Genomic DNA, 16,618 nt, shown 5'->3' on the forward strand with positions numbered 1-16,618 from the left:
GGGGATCTAAGGCTTCCCAGGAGAAGTGATATTTACACTGGGACCAGAAGTATGAGCTGAAATCATCTGAGAAGGGTTGGGAGCATTGCTGGGGAGGGAGGGCAGTGTGGGAGGGTTGGGGAGGGAAGGTTCAGTAATAGAAAGTTAACATACTGAACCTTTATTATTGTATTTCAGGAGTGACTTTTTTTCTCCCAACAGCACTACTTGATTGGCTCTTCATGTTACCTAAAGGAGACAAAGACTGTAATTGTTCAATGTTTAAATAATCCTTTTCTGAGTATGGCTCTTCAGCCAGTTGTTCATCATCTCAAGTTTTTAGTCAAGAGCACATAATCCTTTTTTGATATATATTTACTTTCAGTATATTAAGTCAAAGACAATATTCTACGAAGGCTATCATGACTTTCTCTAATTCAGAATCATTACAAAAAAAAGGTGATCTTTTTGTGAGGATTCATTTGTTCTCTAAATTTTTGAGGTTACTGTAATTTTTCACAGTCTCCTAACTGCAATTCTGACTTTCAGAAAAACACATAAAAATCACCATTTACTGTTCTTAAAAGTTTGCCATCTCTTCTAATACTTTTAGAGTGCTTTCCACGTTCATATATGTGCTAAATATATATTATGAACTCTGTCTCATTTAAATATTCCAGAAACACTGTGAGATAAGTAATATTTTATTTCTTTCCTATGGATAAGGACAATAAAAGTAATTAATGTCCAAGTCTCAAAACTAAAAGTAGTGGATTAGAATTTGACCTCAGAAGTATCTCACTTAAGAGTCTGAGCTTTGAACCTAGTGCTGCTTAAGAGAGCTAAAGGTGGTATATGAACACACTGAGATAATCTCAGACCCTCTTTACAGGTTTTCTCCAGTATAAGGAACACTATTCTTTGTTATATTTAATAAATAATTTATTTAATTTTTTTATGCTGAAGTTCATGAATAAATGAAAACTAATATTCATAGAGTAGAGTGAATAAAATAGGCCATTTCATATAGTGTTGGTGAGATGGCTGTATTTTGGAGGCTTTTTTGGCAACACACACACACACACATAAACTTAAAATTAATTTGCCTCTTGATTCAGCAATTCTACTTTTATGAATTTATCCCACAACTAAATTTCCTTATGCATGCAAAGATATATCTCATGGGTGTTCTTTGTAGTATTGTTTAAACAGAAAAAAGTTGGTAATGATTTGTGGGTTCAGTAGGGTTAGGGGCCTGGTAAAATAAGTGTATCAATAAAGTGTAACTTTAATCAAAGATTAAACATAATGACAATACTAGCTAATCAGATATTCATTAAGTTCTAACCACTGCTCTTAATGCTTATAAAAATTGAGGTATTATTATTATTAGACCCATTTACAGAGGCTAAGTGACTGTCCAAGGCAGTGGGACAGAGATGCTGAAGCAGAATGGCTTCAGAGTCCACACTGTTGGTTACTGTGCCATAGAGACCCCTGATCATCTCTACCCTAATATGAAAAAAAATAATGTGAAGTAAAAAGAGAAAATTGTAGAAAGATTTTATAGTATTATATCATTTATGAACAGGATCCATGTCTGTATCTTCTGTATGGTCTGTTTATAACAAAATATCTATATTTTCTTATGACATAAAATCTCTTGAAAATATGTTCATTTATATTAATGTGTATGAACATGTGAATATATTCATAAAATACATATATAAACATGTATAAATATACAAGTATATATATATGCATATATACACATGTATACCCACACATGAAACATTCATGAAAAAATTTCTGGATAGATATATAAGAACTTAATGGGTTTAGGAATAATATGGAGATTTAAAAAACTCACTCTATACTCTTTAGTATGATGAATAATTTAAAACCAATAAGCACATATTGCTTGTATAATACAAATAAGTTCAAATTGAAAAACTTAAACAGTTTTTTGTGGTAATTTGTTAATTTGTTAACAATTATGTTCCTGGAAGAGGTAAAGAGGAACTTCTTTTTTCATTCTTACACTCTTCTAAGTTTCGAACTTTTATAAACGAATGAGTGCACATTCCTTTCTTATAATAAAGTGTATTTGAAATAAAAACCCTCAGTAATAGTGGACAGATTTCTTTAATAGTTGTGTACTATGAAATATTATTTTTTTGTATTTAAGTTTAGGAGACAGTTTATTTACTACATTGACAGTTTAGGATAAACCTACCTATATTAAACTTTTGTCAGAGAGCTGCTGTCATATTATCTTAAAGGCTAACTCCTTTCTAACATCCACTGAGTTGGAAAGTAGCTCAGTGAAGATTTACTTTAGTATTATACCCAAGCTTATATCCAATTGAAATCTTAGTAATGAAACCTTTCACAGAACTGAGATTCAGCAAATGTAGATGTTGACAGCAATTTTACTAGATGTTGCTAGTCAACCGAGCACAATTTTCTTGCCGGAAAATGGTATTGTGCTTCTTAAATGCCAGAGCCTTTATCAAAAACAAATGGCAATTTGCAACAGCATTGTTTATTGAGAGACAGTGTTTTAGTGTCAAATGACAGTATTTCAAAATTATGCTTAGTCATGGAATGTACTTGGAACTAGGTTGGATGATAAATGCTGAAACACGCTTAGCTGAAATTAAAGTATGACTTATTTGGGGTTGTGTTTTTCAGGTGAAACTCTGAAAGTGTCAGCTGAGAGATTTGCAGATGACCCTTGCTATCTCCCCAAAAGGGAAGCTGTAGTTCAAGCCGCCCGAGCCTTGCTGGCTGCAGTTACCAGACTCCTCATCCTGGCGGACATGATTGATGTCATGTGTCTATTGCAGCACGTGTCAGCTGTAAGTAAAAGATGGCTTAGTTTACCTTGGCCTTGTTCTCACTTCTAATTCCATTCTCTGAACCTGGCATCAATCTTAGTGCATTCTGGCCTCACCCTTGTTTCTTAATGTCACCAACTAGAAGCTGACTGGATTGGGCTGTGAAACTAGTATACACACTTCAACAGAACAAAGAAGTTACAAGGGGTATTAAAGCCAGTGGAGACTGAGAAACAGATGATGCTTACATATAAGGAAATAGCTAGGAGAAAGTTCTAGGCTTTTGACAACTTAAATTATTATGTCCTATATAAATGTATAATAACAATTATATAGGTAAAATAATATACATTTAAATATAAAAAATTTGAGCAAGAGAAACTTTAAAACTTAAGACACTAGGAAATTTATCCTAATTTGTGAATAGTACTTTGCCAGCTCTAGATCTGAGATAAATGGTGCATGTTTGCAGGTAGTCTGTGATATCTGTAGTAATCCATTATGAAAATGTGTAAATGGATTAAATATGAGTAACGAATATATTTTAACTGGATGGCTACAAAGGCAGCAGATATCTGCTTGCTTTATTTTGCTAGACAAATCCATTAACAAAGGTTTAGTAGAAAGAGAATTTTACTAAAGCCTTTTTAAACTTTCCTAATTAATTTAGTTTGACCAACTCATTCATTAATAGCATCCAAATGAAAATGTTGCAAAGAACCTTTTGGAATCTCTGCTTGATCTCCTGCTTTGAATAGGACCTTTCCTCTTCTGTGTATAAATATATCTGCATTGTCATGAATATACTTGGTGACTGTAATAGCACAACTCCGATAAGCAAATGATGACTTTGTCTGATTGACCTTTTTGCTAAAGTCATTTTCTCTAATTGTTCAGCTAAATGTTTCTTTGAATCTTTATCTCACTTGCTAATGCTTATTTTAACCCAAACTAGAGTGATCACCCCTTTATACTTTCATATTCCTTTCTTTTCATAGTTTTAATACAGAAAAAAAGCAGTTGGGTACTTTGTTTTGTTGTTTATGTAGCATTTAAGGAAAATTAGTTCTTTCTTATCAAAAGGAGCTGTCTACCAGTGGATTCGAAGGTGAGCTAAGTGAGCAATGTTTCTTGTTACTTGGTTATTGGTTTATTTATTACTTTAAAAAATCCCTCAACATTTTTGAAAGTCATTTTTTTTTTCATATGTGAATACAGACACTAATAAATGCTGTGACCAAGAAGTAAGTATGCAAGAATAAGTGCCAGGTAATTTCCAGTTTCAGTGATACAATATATTTAATATTTTTTCCTTTAGATTTGTTGAGACATGGCAGAATGAAAGGCTTTTATAAGGTAAAAATTGCTATCTAGAATCAATTAGGAGATAACTATATATACGAAGACTCCTATACCTTCATGACCATTTCATTTGAATGCCACTAACAGCTAGGCACAGTGCTAGGTAATTCACATACATCATGTCATTCAAATGAAGCAGGAAGTAATGGTAAACCAAAGAAAAGCAAAGTACTGTTTTTTTGGAATGAAATTATAGTTAATATTTATTAAGTTTTTATAATGTGCCAAGTACTGTGCTGGATTATCTCCTTTCATTCAATCCTCGTAACAACCCTGTGATTATGATTTCTATTTAAAAATTATTTTTAATTACAGTTCACATATAATTTTATATTTGTTTCATGTATACAACATAATGATTAGACATTTATGCAATCTATGAGTGATCACCCCAATAAATCTAGTAACTACCTGATACCCTACACAATTATGGACTATATTTCCTATGCTGTCATTTCCTTTCCATGATTGTTTTTATAACTGGAAATTTGTATTTCCTAATCTTTTTACCTTTTTCACCCATTCCCCCAACCCCCTCCCATTTGGCAACCATAAATTTGTTTTCTGTGTGAGTTTCTGTTTGTTTATTTTGGTTTTTAAATTTCACACATAAGTGAGATCATATGGTATTTGTCTTTCTCTGTCTGACTTGTTCCACTTAGCAAAATACCCTCTAGGTCCATCCATGTTGTCAGAAATGTCAAGATTTCATTTTTTTGTGACTGAATAATATTCCATTGTGTATATGTACTACTTCTTTATCCATTCATCTGTCAGTGGACACTTAGATTGCTTCTATATATTGCCTATTGTAAATAATGCTGCAAGGTACATAGGGGTGCAGATATCTTTTTGAATTAGTGTTTTTGGATAAATGCCCATAATTGGAACTTCTAGTAGTTCCATTTTTAATTTTTTAAGGAACTTTTATACTTTTTTTTAAAATAATGGCTGCACCAGTTTACAGTCCCACTTAGAGTGCATGAAGGTTCCCCTTTGTCCACATCCTCACTAATACTATTGATTTATTGGTGATAGTCATTCTGATAGGTGTGAAATGATATCTTATTGTGGTTTTAATTTGTGTTTCCCTGATGATTAGTGACGTTGAGCATCTTTTCATAGGTCTATTGACCACCTGTATGTTCTGTTTGGTGAAATATCTGTCTATTCAGATCTTCGGCCCATTGTTTTTCTTTTTTTAACTTTATTTTTGTTGTTGACACTATTATATATGATTTCATTCCCCCACTTTGCCCACCTGTACCAAGCTCCCAGCCCCTCTTCCCTCTGGCTATCACCGTACTGTTGTCTGTGTTTATGTGTTGTACATATATGTTCTTTGTTTTTGGTGTTAAACTATATGAGTTCCTTATGTATTTTGCATATTAATCCCTTATTTGATGTCTCATTGGTGAATATTTTCTCCCATTGAGTAGGTTGTCTTTTCATTTTGTTGATGGTTTCTTTCACTGTGCAAAAAGTTTTCAGTTTGATACAGTTCCATTTGTTTATTTCTTCTTCTGTGTCTGTTGTCTGAGGGATAGATCCAAAAAATATTACTAAGAGAAATGGCAAAGAGTTTATTGTATATGTTTTCTACTGGGAGTTTTATGGTTTCTAGCCTTACATTTAAATCTGTTTAATTATGTTGAGTTTATTCTTCTATATGGTGTAAGTGATCTGTTCCATTCTTTTGCATGTGACTGTTTCCCCCAGCACCATCTATTGGAGAAACTGTCTTTACTCCATTGTATATTCTCACCTCCTTGGTCATATATTAATTGACCATATAGGTGTGGTCAATAGCCTTTTTTCTAGGCTCTCTATTCTGTTCCCCATTGATCTATGTGTCTGTTTTTATGCTAGTACTAAGCTGTTCTGATTAATGTATTTTTGTAGTGTAGTTTGATATCTACATTTTGTTCCTCTTTCTCAAGATTGCTTGGGCTATTTGAACTCTTTTGTAGTTCCATATAAAGTTTAGGATCATTTGTTCTCATTTATGAAAAATACCATTAGTATTTTGATAAGGATTTATTTAATTGAATCTGTAGATTGCTTTGGGTAGTACGGACATTTTAATGATGGTAATTCTGGTCCATGAGTGTGGTATGTCCTTCCATTTATTGTAACTTCTTCAATTTCTTTATTCACTGTCTTATAGTTTTGTAAATATGGGTCTTTTACATGCTTGTTTAAATTTATTTCTTGGTATTTCTTTTTGATGTAGTTGTAAATGGCATTGTTGCTTTAAATTCTTTTTCTGATTGATCATATTGGTATATAAAAATGCAACTGATATTTGAATATTAACTTTGCATCCTGCAACTTTACTGAATTCATTTGTTAGCTCTAATATTTTTTTTGTAGATTACTTAGGGTTCTTTATATGTAGTATTATGTCATCTGCAAATAATAACAGTTTTACTTCTTTTTTTCCAATTCCAATGGCGGCAGCAGTGGTGGCAGCTGCTTCTTTTTCTTCTTCTTCTTCTTCTTCTTCTTCTTCTTCTTCTTCTTCTTCTTCTGTCTGATTGCTGTAGGTAGGAATTTCAATACTAGGTTGAATGAAAGTGGTATAGGTTGACATTTTTGTTTTGTTGATTTTAAAGAAAAAGGTTTCCGCTTTTCATCATTGAGTACAATGTTACCTGTGGGTTTGTCATACATGGCCTTTATTAGGTTGAGGTATATTATCTCTATGCTCACTTTGCTGAGAGTTTTTATTATAAATGGATGTTGGATTTTGTGAAATGCTTATTCTGCATCTATTGATATAATCATATGATTTTTATCCTTTATTTTATGTGATGTATCACATTAATTGATGCAGGCATTGAATTAACCTTGCATCCCTAGAATAAATCCTACTTGATCATGGTGTATGATCTTTTTATTTTCAAAAAATATTTACACCAAAATTTTATTTTTTTCTTTATTTTTTAAAAGTTACATTTTATTGTATATGCTATTACTGTTATCCCCATTTCCCCCACTTTGTCCACCTCTACTTAGCACCACCTGACTCTCTCAGGCAATCCCCACACCATGTCTATGGGTCATGCATATATGTTCTTTGGCTACTCTATTCTCTCTGTTATACTTTACCTCCCCATGAATATACTGTAACTACCAAATTGTACATCTTAATCCCTTCACCTTTTTCACCCATCCACTTGGCCCCCCTCCCATCTGGAAACCATTGAAATGTACTTCGTATCTATGATTCTGTCTCTCTTATTTTTGTTTGCTTAGTTTGTTTTTTAGATTCAATTATTCACAGATATGTATTTATTGCCATTTTAAAAATTACTTTATTGTTACTCATTTATAGTTGTCTGCATTTTCTGCCCACCACTCCACCCCTGCCCCCCTGTCACACCACCAGGTAAACCCACCTCTCTCTCTTGCTTCCACCCTCTCTCTTGGTTTTATCCATGTATCCTTTGTAGTAGTTCCTGAAAACCCTTCTCCCCACCATGCCCTCCCACCTCCCCTCTGGCTATTGTTAGATTGTTCTTAATTTTCATGTCTCTGGTTATATTTTGTTTGCTTTTTTCCTTTTGTTGATTATGTTCCAGTTAAAGGTGAGATCATATGGTATTTCTCCTTCACCACCTGGCTTATTTTCACTTAGCATAATGCTCTCCAGTTCCATTCATGCTGTCACAAAGGGTAGGAGCTCCTTCTTTTTTTCTGCTGCATAGAATTCCATTGTGTAAATGTACCATAGTTTTTGGATCCACTGATTTACTGATGGGCACTTAGGTTGCTTCTAGCACTTGGCTATTGTAAATTGTGCTGCTATGAACATTGGGGTGCATAGGTTCTTTTGAATTGGTGTTTCAGGGTTCTTAGGGTATATCCCCAGCAGTGGAATTGCTGGGTCAAAAGGCAGTTCAATTTTTAGTTTTCTGAGGAAATTCCATACTGTTTTCACAGTGGCTGCACCAGTGTGCATTCCTACCAATAGTGCATAGGGTTCTGTTTTCTCTGCATCCTCTCCAACACTTGTTTGTTGATTTGTTTATAATGGCCATTTTACTTTCAGTTTCTGTGTGTCTTTCAATATGAAGTGGGTCTCTTATAAGTAGAATATGAACAGGTCTTTTTAAAAATTATTTTATTGTTGTTCGATTATAGTTGTGCGCATTTATACTTTAAAAACAATTGATGCAGCCACACTATATCTTTTGATTGGAGCATTTAGTCCATTTACATTCAAAGTAATTATCAATAGATATGTAGTCATTGCTATTTTATTAATTGTTTTCTGATTGTTCTTGTAGTTTTTCTCTGTTCCTTTCTCATTCTCTTGCTCTCTTCTCTTGCATGTTAATGACTTTCTGTAGTGTTATGGATCCCTTTGTCTGTATTTCTTGTACACTTCCAGTAAACTTTTGGTTTGAGGTCACCATATGCTTCCTATATACCAGGTTATGTTTATAGTAGTCTATTTTAAATTCAAACACATTCTAAAATAACTAGATTTTTTTATATTCCCCCTTTCTACATTTATGTTTGGTCATGATTTTTTACTTCTTGTGTAAAGAAGTAAAAAAACTCCTTTACTCCTTAATTTATTGTAATAATTACACATGTTCTCTATACTTTTTTCTTTTACCTTTGTACTAACTTTACAGTTGGTTGGTCCACTGATTTACCACGTGTTTGCTTTAGTCAATGAGAATTTTTTTCTTTCCTTTATTTTCTTATTCATATTTTTGACCTTTCCTATTTAAAGAAGTCTCTTTAACATTTCTTGTAATCCTGGTTCAATGCTAATAAACCCCTTTCCATTTTTCTTGTCTGGAAACTCTTTACCTCTATTTTTTAAATTGATTTTTTTAAGTTTATTTTTAGAGAGAGGGGAAGGGAAGGAGAAAGAGAGGGAGAGAAACATCAATGTGTGGTTGCCTCTCGTACATGACCTCCTGGGGACCTGGCCCACAACCCAGGCATATGTTCTGACTGAGAATTAAACCGGCAACCCTTTGGTTTGCAAGCTGTCACTCAATCCACTTAGCCATACCATGCAAGGCTATTTGCCTCTCTCTCTCTCTTTTTTAAAAGATTTTATTTATTTATAATCAGAGAGGGAAGGGAGGGAGAGAGAGGGAGAGAGAGAGAAACATCAATGTGCGGTTGCTGGGGGCTGTGGCCTGCAACCCAGGCATGTGCCCTGACTGGGAATCGAACCTGTGACACTTTGGTTCGCAGCCCGTGCTCAATCCACTGAGCTACACCAGCCAGGGCTTGCCTCTGTCTTTTTAAAAAAATTCTAAATGATAACCTTGCTGGGTAGAGTAGTCTTTGTTGTAGGTCCTTAGTTCTCATCACTTAGAATATTTTGTGCCATTCCCTTCTAACTTGCAAAGTTTCTGTTGAAAAATTAGCTGACAGTCTTATGGGAGCTCCTTTGTATACAACTAATTGCTTTTCTCTTACTACTTTTAAGATTCTCTGCTTGTTTTTAGCCTTCAGTATTTTAATTATGATGTGTCTTGGTGTGGGCCTCTTTGTGTTCATCTTGTACTTTCTTGACTTATATGCCTATTTACTTCTCCAAGTTAGGGAAGTTTTTAGTCATTATTTCTTCAAATAAATTTCAATCTCTTGTTCTCTTCTCCTTCTGGTACCCCTATGATGTGAATGTTGGTATGCTTGATGTTGTTCCAGAGGTTCCTCATACTATTCTAATTTCTTTTTCTTTTGGTTGTTCCGTTTGGATGTTTTTTGCTACCTTGTTTTCCAGATCATTGATTTGATCATCTACTTCATCTAACCTACTGTTTATTCCCTCTAAAGTATTCTTTATTTCAGTTATTATATTCTTCATTTCTGACTGGTTCTTTTTTATGGTCTGTATCTCTGAAGTTAGTACTGAGTTCATCTATTATTTTCCTAAGTTCATTGAACATCCTTATAACAGTGTTTTGAACTCTGGAGTGGGTTAATGCTTGTCTCCATTTTAATTAGTTCCTTTTCTGAATTTTTTGTCTGGTTCCTTCATTTTGGACATGTGTCATTGTCTCCTCATTTTGGCTGACTCCTTGTGTTAGTTTCTATGTATGAGGTAGATCTGCTATGTTTCCCAGTCTTGGCAGGGTGGCCTTATGTATTAGGTGTTCTGTGAGGCCCAGTGTACAGTCTCCCTGGTCACCTGAGCTGGGTGCTCTATAGGTTTCCCTTGTGTGGGCTGTGTGTGCCCACCTGTTATAGTTGAGCCTTGATTGCTGTTGGTACCTTAATGGGTAGGTTTGATCTTCAGGCTGACTATGAGGGATGGTTGTGACTACAGCAGTCAAGCTGTTGTGTGGTGGCTAACCCCACTGAGTGGGAATTTCTATAGTGGGGCTCTGGTGCTAGCCACATCTGTCCTTTGGGTGTGCCATTTGTGGAACTGATTGGCTGTCCTCAACTAGCCACTGTGTGTGTTCTGGGGTCTCTTAGGAAGGGTTCTAGAGCAGGCCAATGTCAACTATCATTTGTGCCTGGCTTGGGGCTGTCTGGTGGGAGCTACAAAGTGAATGCAATTTGTGCTGGGCTTGGAAGTACTTGAGAGAGGCTGTGCTTGAACTGAGGCCAGTTGTCACTAGTGTCAAGCTTGGGGCCCTTTAGTGGGCACCATGATGTGAACTGAGGCCAGCCAACACTTGTGCTTATGCTGGGCTCAGGGCCACTTAGTTGCAGCTCTATTCCAAGCCAACTCTCACTGCCACTTATGCCAGGCTTTGAGCTACCTGATAGGGCTTACAATGTATGTTGAGACTGGTTGTCACTTGTGTCAGGCTTGGGGCCACTTAGCAAGAGTTCAGGGCACTCTGAGGCTAGCTGCTGCTCATTTGGGGTTTGTGAACCTTTGAGAAAGATTAGAAAAATCCACAGTGTGAGCTGAGGCAGGCCACTTGTGTGAATAAATCCACGGGAAATTGTTTAGGCTGGGCATATGAGTTGGGTGGGGTATGGTCTCAGGGAATCACCAGAGCAGGGCAAACAGTGTTAACCAGATTAGTGGAGAACTCAATTATGGTGCCTGCTTGCGACTGCTGGCTAGGAGGGGCAAGTACTCAACACAGGGGAAATGTGGCCTGTCAGCAATTCCATCCCTGGAGGGCTATCCTGCACTCTGCTCCTCCAGCCCTTAGCTTGAAGCTAGTCAATTCATTTCCTTCCCTTCCCTGGCACTTTTCAAGCTGCTACCTCTTCACTGTAGCCTAGGGTGAGTGAATTTGTGAATGAGTGAGTCCATGTAAATGCCCTTCCAGAGGAGCCCCTGGGTCTCCAGCAGGCCTTTATCTCATTTCGGTACAATCCCTGCTGGTTTTTATAGCCAGGTGTTATGGGGACATCTCTTTCCAGCACTGGTGCCTGGACTAGGGAGCCAGGTGTTGGTCTTGGCTCCCTTGCTGCTCAGCGGTCACTTCTGCAGCCAAGATACCCCTCCCAATGTTTAATTGCCATACAGTGGAAGTGGGGACCTGCCTGTTTTGTGTCTGCACTCCTCCTGCCAGTGTATTGTAGATTCTTCTTTATATCCTTAGTTGTAAGACTTCTCTGTTTAACTAGTCTTCAGGTGGTTCTCAGTGGTTGTTCTATAATTTAGTTGTAATTTTGATGTGGTCATGGGAGGAGGCAAGCACAACATCGACTTACTCGGCCATTTTGACTGAAAATCTCTATTATTCCTATTTTATGGATGTAAAAAACTGAGGCATATTGAGTTTAAGAATCTTGCTCAAGGCAATAGGAAAACAACCTTTTGGAACTTAGTACTCCAAATATTAGAACAGCTTTAACTATGACTACCTTTTAGAAGTGCTTAGACAAGTTCATGGGCCTGTAACAGGTTGTAAAGGAGTTTAGGTATGTCAGGAAGGAGGACACTTCTTAACTCTAACCACACACTTTCATGTTTGTTGGTGCATTGTCAGAGACTGAATTTGTGCTAGAATTTAAGTCACTTAATAAGTATTTATAGTACAACAATGTACCTCATTATGAAAAAAAGATCTTTTGTGGTAAATCTTTTGTTATGAAAAATTTTTATGTGAATTGTATTACCAACTTATTTTTTTTGAAGTTTCACATTGAATGAAGACAAACTGATGTTTATGAAATAATCAGGATTACAAATATTTAGTGTGTTTCCCACAAAGTATTCTGTAGAACTTGTATTATAAATATGTGATCTAAAAATTTTTTTGGTCAGTGTTGTACACAGAAATTCTCCTTGAATATTTACAATGCATATTAGCATATTAAAATGTAAGAGATATTGAAGGAAAGAAACTTGTTTAACTTTGCTTAACCCAGAGTTTTCCAAATTTCTTGATCCTAGAACTCTTCTGTAACATATTCCATGAAACTTTCTCAGGCTCTACTTTGGGAAATGGTGGTTAAAAATTTCTAACAATATTTATAATTATATTATTTTAAAGTATATTTTATTGATTATACTATTACAGTTATCCCAGTTTTTTTCTCTCCTTTACCCCACTCCACCCCACCACTCTCTTGCATTCCCCACTCCCTTAGTTCATATCCATAGATTGAACATACAGGGTCTTTGGTTTCCCCATTTCCTATACTATTTGTAACCTCTCACTGTCTATTTTGTGCCTACCATTTATGCTTCTTATTCCTTGTACCTTTTTCTGTATTTGCCCCTTCCCCATTGATAACCATCCATGTGATCTCCGTTTCTGTGATTCTGTTCCTGTTCCAGTTGTTTGCTTAGTGTATTTTTGCTTTTTTTTTTAGGTTCAGTTGTTGATAGTTGTGAGTTTGTTGTGACTTTACTGTTTATAGTTTTTGATCCTCTTTTTCTTAGGTATGTCCCTTGAACATTTCATATAATAAGGGCTTGCTGATGATGAACTCCTTTAACTTGACCTTATCTAGGAAGCACTTTATCTGCCCTTCCATTCAAAATGATAGCTTTGCTGGATAGAGTGATCTTGGATGTAGGTCCTTGCTTTTCATGATTTTGAATAGTTTTTTCCAGCCCCTTCTTGCCTGTAAGATTTCTTCTGAGAAATCAGCTGATAGTCTTATGGAATACTATCCATAAAACTTCTTTGTATGTAACTTTCTCCTTTTCTCTTGCTGCTTTTCAGATTCTCTCTTTATCTCTAATCTTGGGTAATATAATTATGATGTGTATTGGTGTGTTTCTTCCTGGATTCAATTTCTTTGGGACTCTTTGAGGTTCCTGGACTTCCTGGGAATCTATTTCCTTCACCAGATTTGGGAAGTTTTTATTCATTATTCAAATAAATTTTCAATTTCTTGCTCTTCCTCTTTTCTTTCTGGTGCCCCTATGATTAAGATGTTGGAACATTTAAATTTGTCCCAGAGGTTCCTAAGCCTTTCCTCATTTTTTTGAATTCTTGTTTCTTCATTCTGTTCTAGTTGGAGGTTTATTCCTTCCCTTTGTTCCAAATCATTGATTTGAGTCACAATTTCCTTCCCTTCGCTGCTGGTTCCCTATATGTTTTCCTTTACATCACTTTTTATAGCCTTCATTTCTTCCTTCATTTTGTGACTGAACTCAGTTATTTCTGTGAGCATCCTGATTGCCAGTGTTTTGAACTCTGCTTCTGATAGGTTGTCTATCTACTCATTGCTTAGTTCTCTTCCTGGAGTTTTTATCTGTTCTTTCATTTGGGCCATTTTTCTTTGCCTAGGTGCACCAGTCTGGACAAATGTTTCTTTACCTCCTTGGTTGCCGGACTTCCATACAGTTTGATTTTTCTGGCAGTTCTGGTTGTTTTTTGTTTTTAAATTGGTTGTTATCCTTCTTTTGGTTGTGCAAGGAAGTGAAGTGTTTCTACCAATGACTCCATCTTGCCTGAAACCCCTTAAATATTGTTATATTAAATTTCTCCTTATCATAAAAAAATAATAATGCAGAAATCTCAGTGTTTCATAGTCTAATATCTTACTGAAGTAGACAGACTCTCTCCTACAATACTCAATACACATAATTACTTAACAGTATATATGATCACTAATGGTGATAGTGATCTCAGTTGTGTGAGACGGTATGATTTTGGACAATTCTAATTGTTTGAGACATTTTTGTCAAACTGGACTGAAATCTGCCACCTAGCTATTCTCATTCCTACTTCTAGTTATGCTTTCTGGAGCAAGACAGAATCAAGGCAATAGGAAAAGCCATTTTCAAATAACTGATGATTACTCTTAGGACTTACATATGGCTTCCCTTATCTAGGCTGAAAAATTTCTTGATCATTTAACATTCTTTGTGTAACAATTTCAGACTACTCTGAACACTATAGAACTTTCATATCTTGTATAATTCTCAGTTTTCTGCTGAAATTTTCAATGTTGATTTTTATGTATGATTTTTATGTACTTGAAAAAGGTAAGCAGGAGGAGGAAGATGGCGGCTTTACTCTAGGCAGCGTTTTTCTCGGCTTCTGTGAAGAGGAGGGAAACTTGTGGATTGGTGGAGAAGCAGAGCAAGTGGACTAGGTTACCGAATCACTTTTGAAAGCAGGACATCAAAAATTATTGCGATCACTGAAAAACCAGACAGTAAGGAGACTGCTTCAGGACAAAAGGGACCCAGGGATCAGCGCAGAGTCTAGGGGTGTGCAGTCCCCAGGCCCGATGCTCCCGGGTCTGCCTCAGGGCTCCCGGGAGAGAGGAGTCGCTGCTCCCTCCCCAGAATACGGGGGTTGATCAACTCCAGGGGAGAACGTGTTGCTTGAAAGAACAGATTGGCCAGTTGGTCTGGGAAAAAAATCACCCAGGGACTATGAACACCCACCCAGAGACCTGGGAGAAGTGAGGGCCTCTAGCCAACACGACTGCCCCTGGTCGGGAAAGGCACCAACACCCCTAGCAGGTCGGGGTGGGGATCGGTGGAAAACAAAGAGCTGGGAAGGGCTCCGCTCTCGCCCCATAGGGAAGCCTGACTCCCGCAGGCTGGGAAGCCTGACTCCCGCACGCTGGGAAGCCTGACTCCCGCACGCTGTGAACCCAGAAGGGTCGCGTGCTTTTACAATTCCCAGGGAGGGCGCAGTGAATCCCAAAACATCACTGGTGCCTTCTGAGATCATAGAGCTGGAACCCTGCAGGACCCCAGAGTCCGGAAGAACGCAGCAGTGAGCTCTAGAGAGCGAGTGTGCTTGGGAACACCCAGGGTACCTGACAGTCTTGCTGAGATCTGGCTGGGAAGAGAGAGAAGCATTTCAAAGGTCCCTCATCCAGCTGAAGCCAGCAAGATCAGAAAAACTGGTCTGGCCAGTTAGAAACCAACAAGAGGTTTTTCTTTTTTTTCTTTCTTTTTTTTTTTTTTGTGGCTGTTGTTGGTTGATTGATTTTATCTTGTGTTTTATGTGACATTTTATTTTTCAATTCTTATTATTTTTTATACCTCGTAATCCCTTATGTTTCTCTTCCATTCATCCTAATATTATTCTTTCCACTCCAAATTTATCTCTCCTGAACTACATCTTCTGCTTTTCTTTCCTTTTTTTTAATCTTGCAAGTTACTGTAAATTTGTATTATCTTTTTCTCACTTTTCCGACATTTTTTATTTTAATAATATTTTGGTATTCTTTTTCTTTCTGTATAATCTTCTTTGCTTGGCTGGTTATACTGTCATTGGATAGGTTCCCCCTGGTATCTCAGTCACAATGTGTTGATAATTTACTATTCTTCATCTGTGTTCCAGTAATACACCTCTCAAGGTTCTATACTCTTTATTCTTGTTATCTAGATCTCATCAATTCTGCCATGAGATCATCACTTTACTATTACTGTTAATAAGACCTAGTCCATACAATTGTAAATACTACTCAATACCCCTACCTGATCTCAGCCCACCTTGCAATTTTCTGAACTATACTATTGTGGGGGTTGCCTCTATTCTTTTACACACTACTCCTATATACTAATCTTTAATCCTACCCTACCTTATTATCTGACCTCTCACAGCCTCACAGCTTTCTAGATACAACTAACAATCCTCTCATCCCCAATAAGAGTCTTACCCTCTTTCCATCCTTTCTAAAACGTGGATAGTGGGGTGGAGGATCACGGTTAACACTATAAGGAGCCAAGGGATAACCTATCTCTTCTCTACAGGCTGCTAATGTAATTATCATAGTAGAATGTCTTGCTGTCTTAAACCATTTCACCTTACTCCTCCAACTGATCACAAAAAAAGAGTAGGGGGAAGCTGTGAACACCAGGACACATGAAGGAGACTGCACCACTGAATCTCACAAATATTCTACCACAGAAGTTCACACCATAATTAAAGGGAATCAGAACAGATCAATTTAAGACACAAGAAGAAAAAAGAAGAAACTCACGAACAATGAGAAAACAAAGAAACAACCCCCAACTGAAGGGAAATGAGGAAACCTCAGGAAAAATGCTAAATGAAATAGAGGCA

At 36.6% G+C, this 16,618-nt stretch overlaps 1 protein-coding gene across 2 annotated transcripts in view; it reads left to right on the forward strand.

Annotated features, from left to right (window-relative positions):
• CTNNA3 (catenin alpha 3) overlaps positions 1–16,618 on the forward strand; it is a 1,495,188-nt gene that overhangs the window by 96,598 nt on the left and 1,381,972 nt on the right. For both annotated transcript variants that reach the window (XM_045841855.1, XM_045841856.1), the window contains exon 4: positions 2,674–2,840. In XM_045841855.1, the coding sequence (XP_045697811.1) occupies positions 2,674–2,840 (167 nt within the window). The remainder of the gene's footprint in view (positions 1–2,673; positions 2,841–16,618) is intronic.

The sequence above is a fragment of the Phyllostomus hastatus genome, unplaced genomic scaffold (genome assembly GCF_019186645.2).
Source record: "Phyllostomus hastatus isolate PE091 unplaced genomic scaffold, TTU_PhHast_1.1 phas_contig_38, whole genome shotgun sequence".
Lineage (NCBI taxonomy): Eukaryota > Metazoa > Chordata > Mammalia > Chiroptera > Phyllostomidae > Phyllostomus > Phyllostomus hastatus.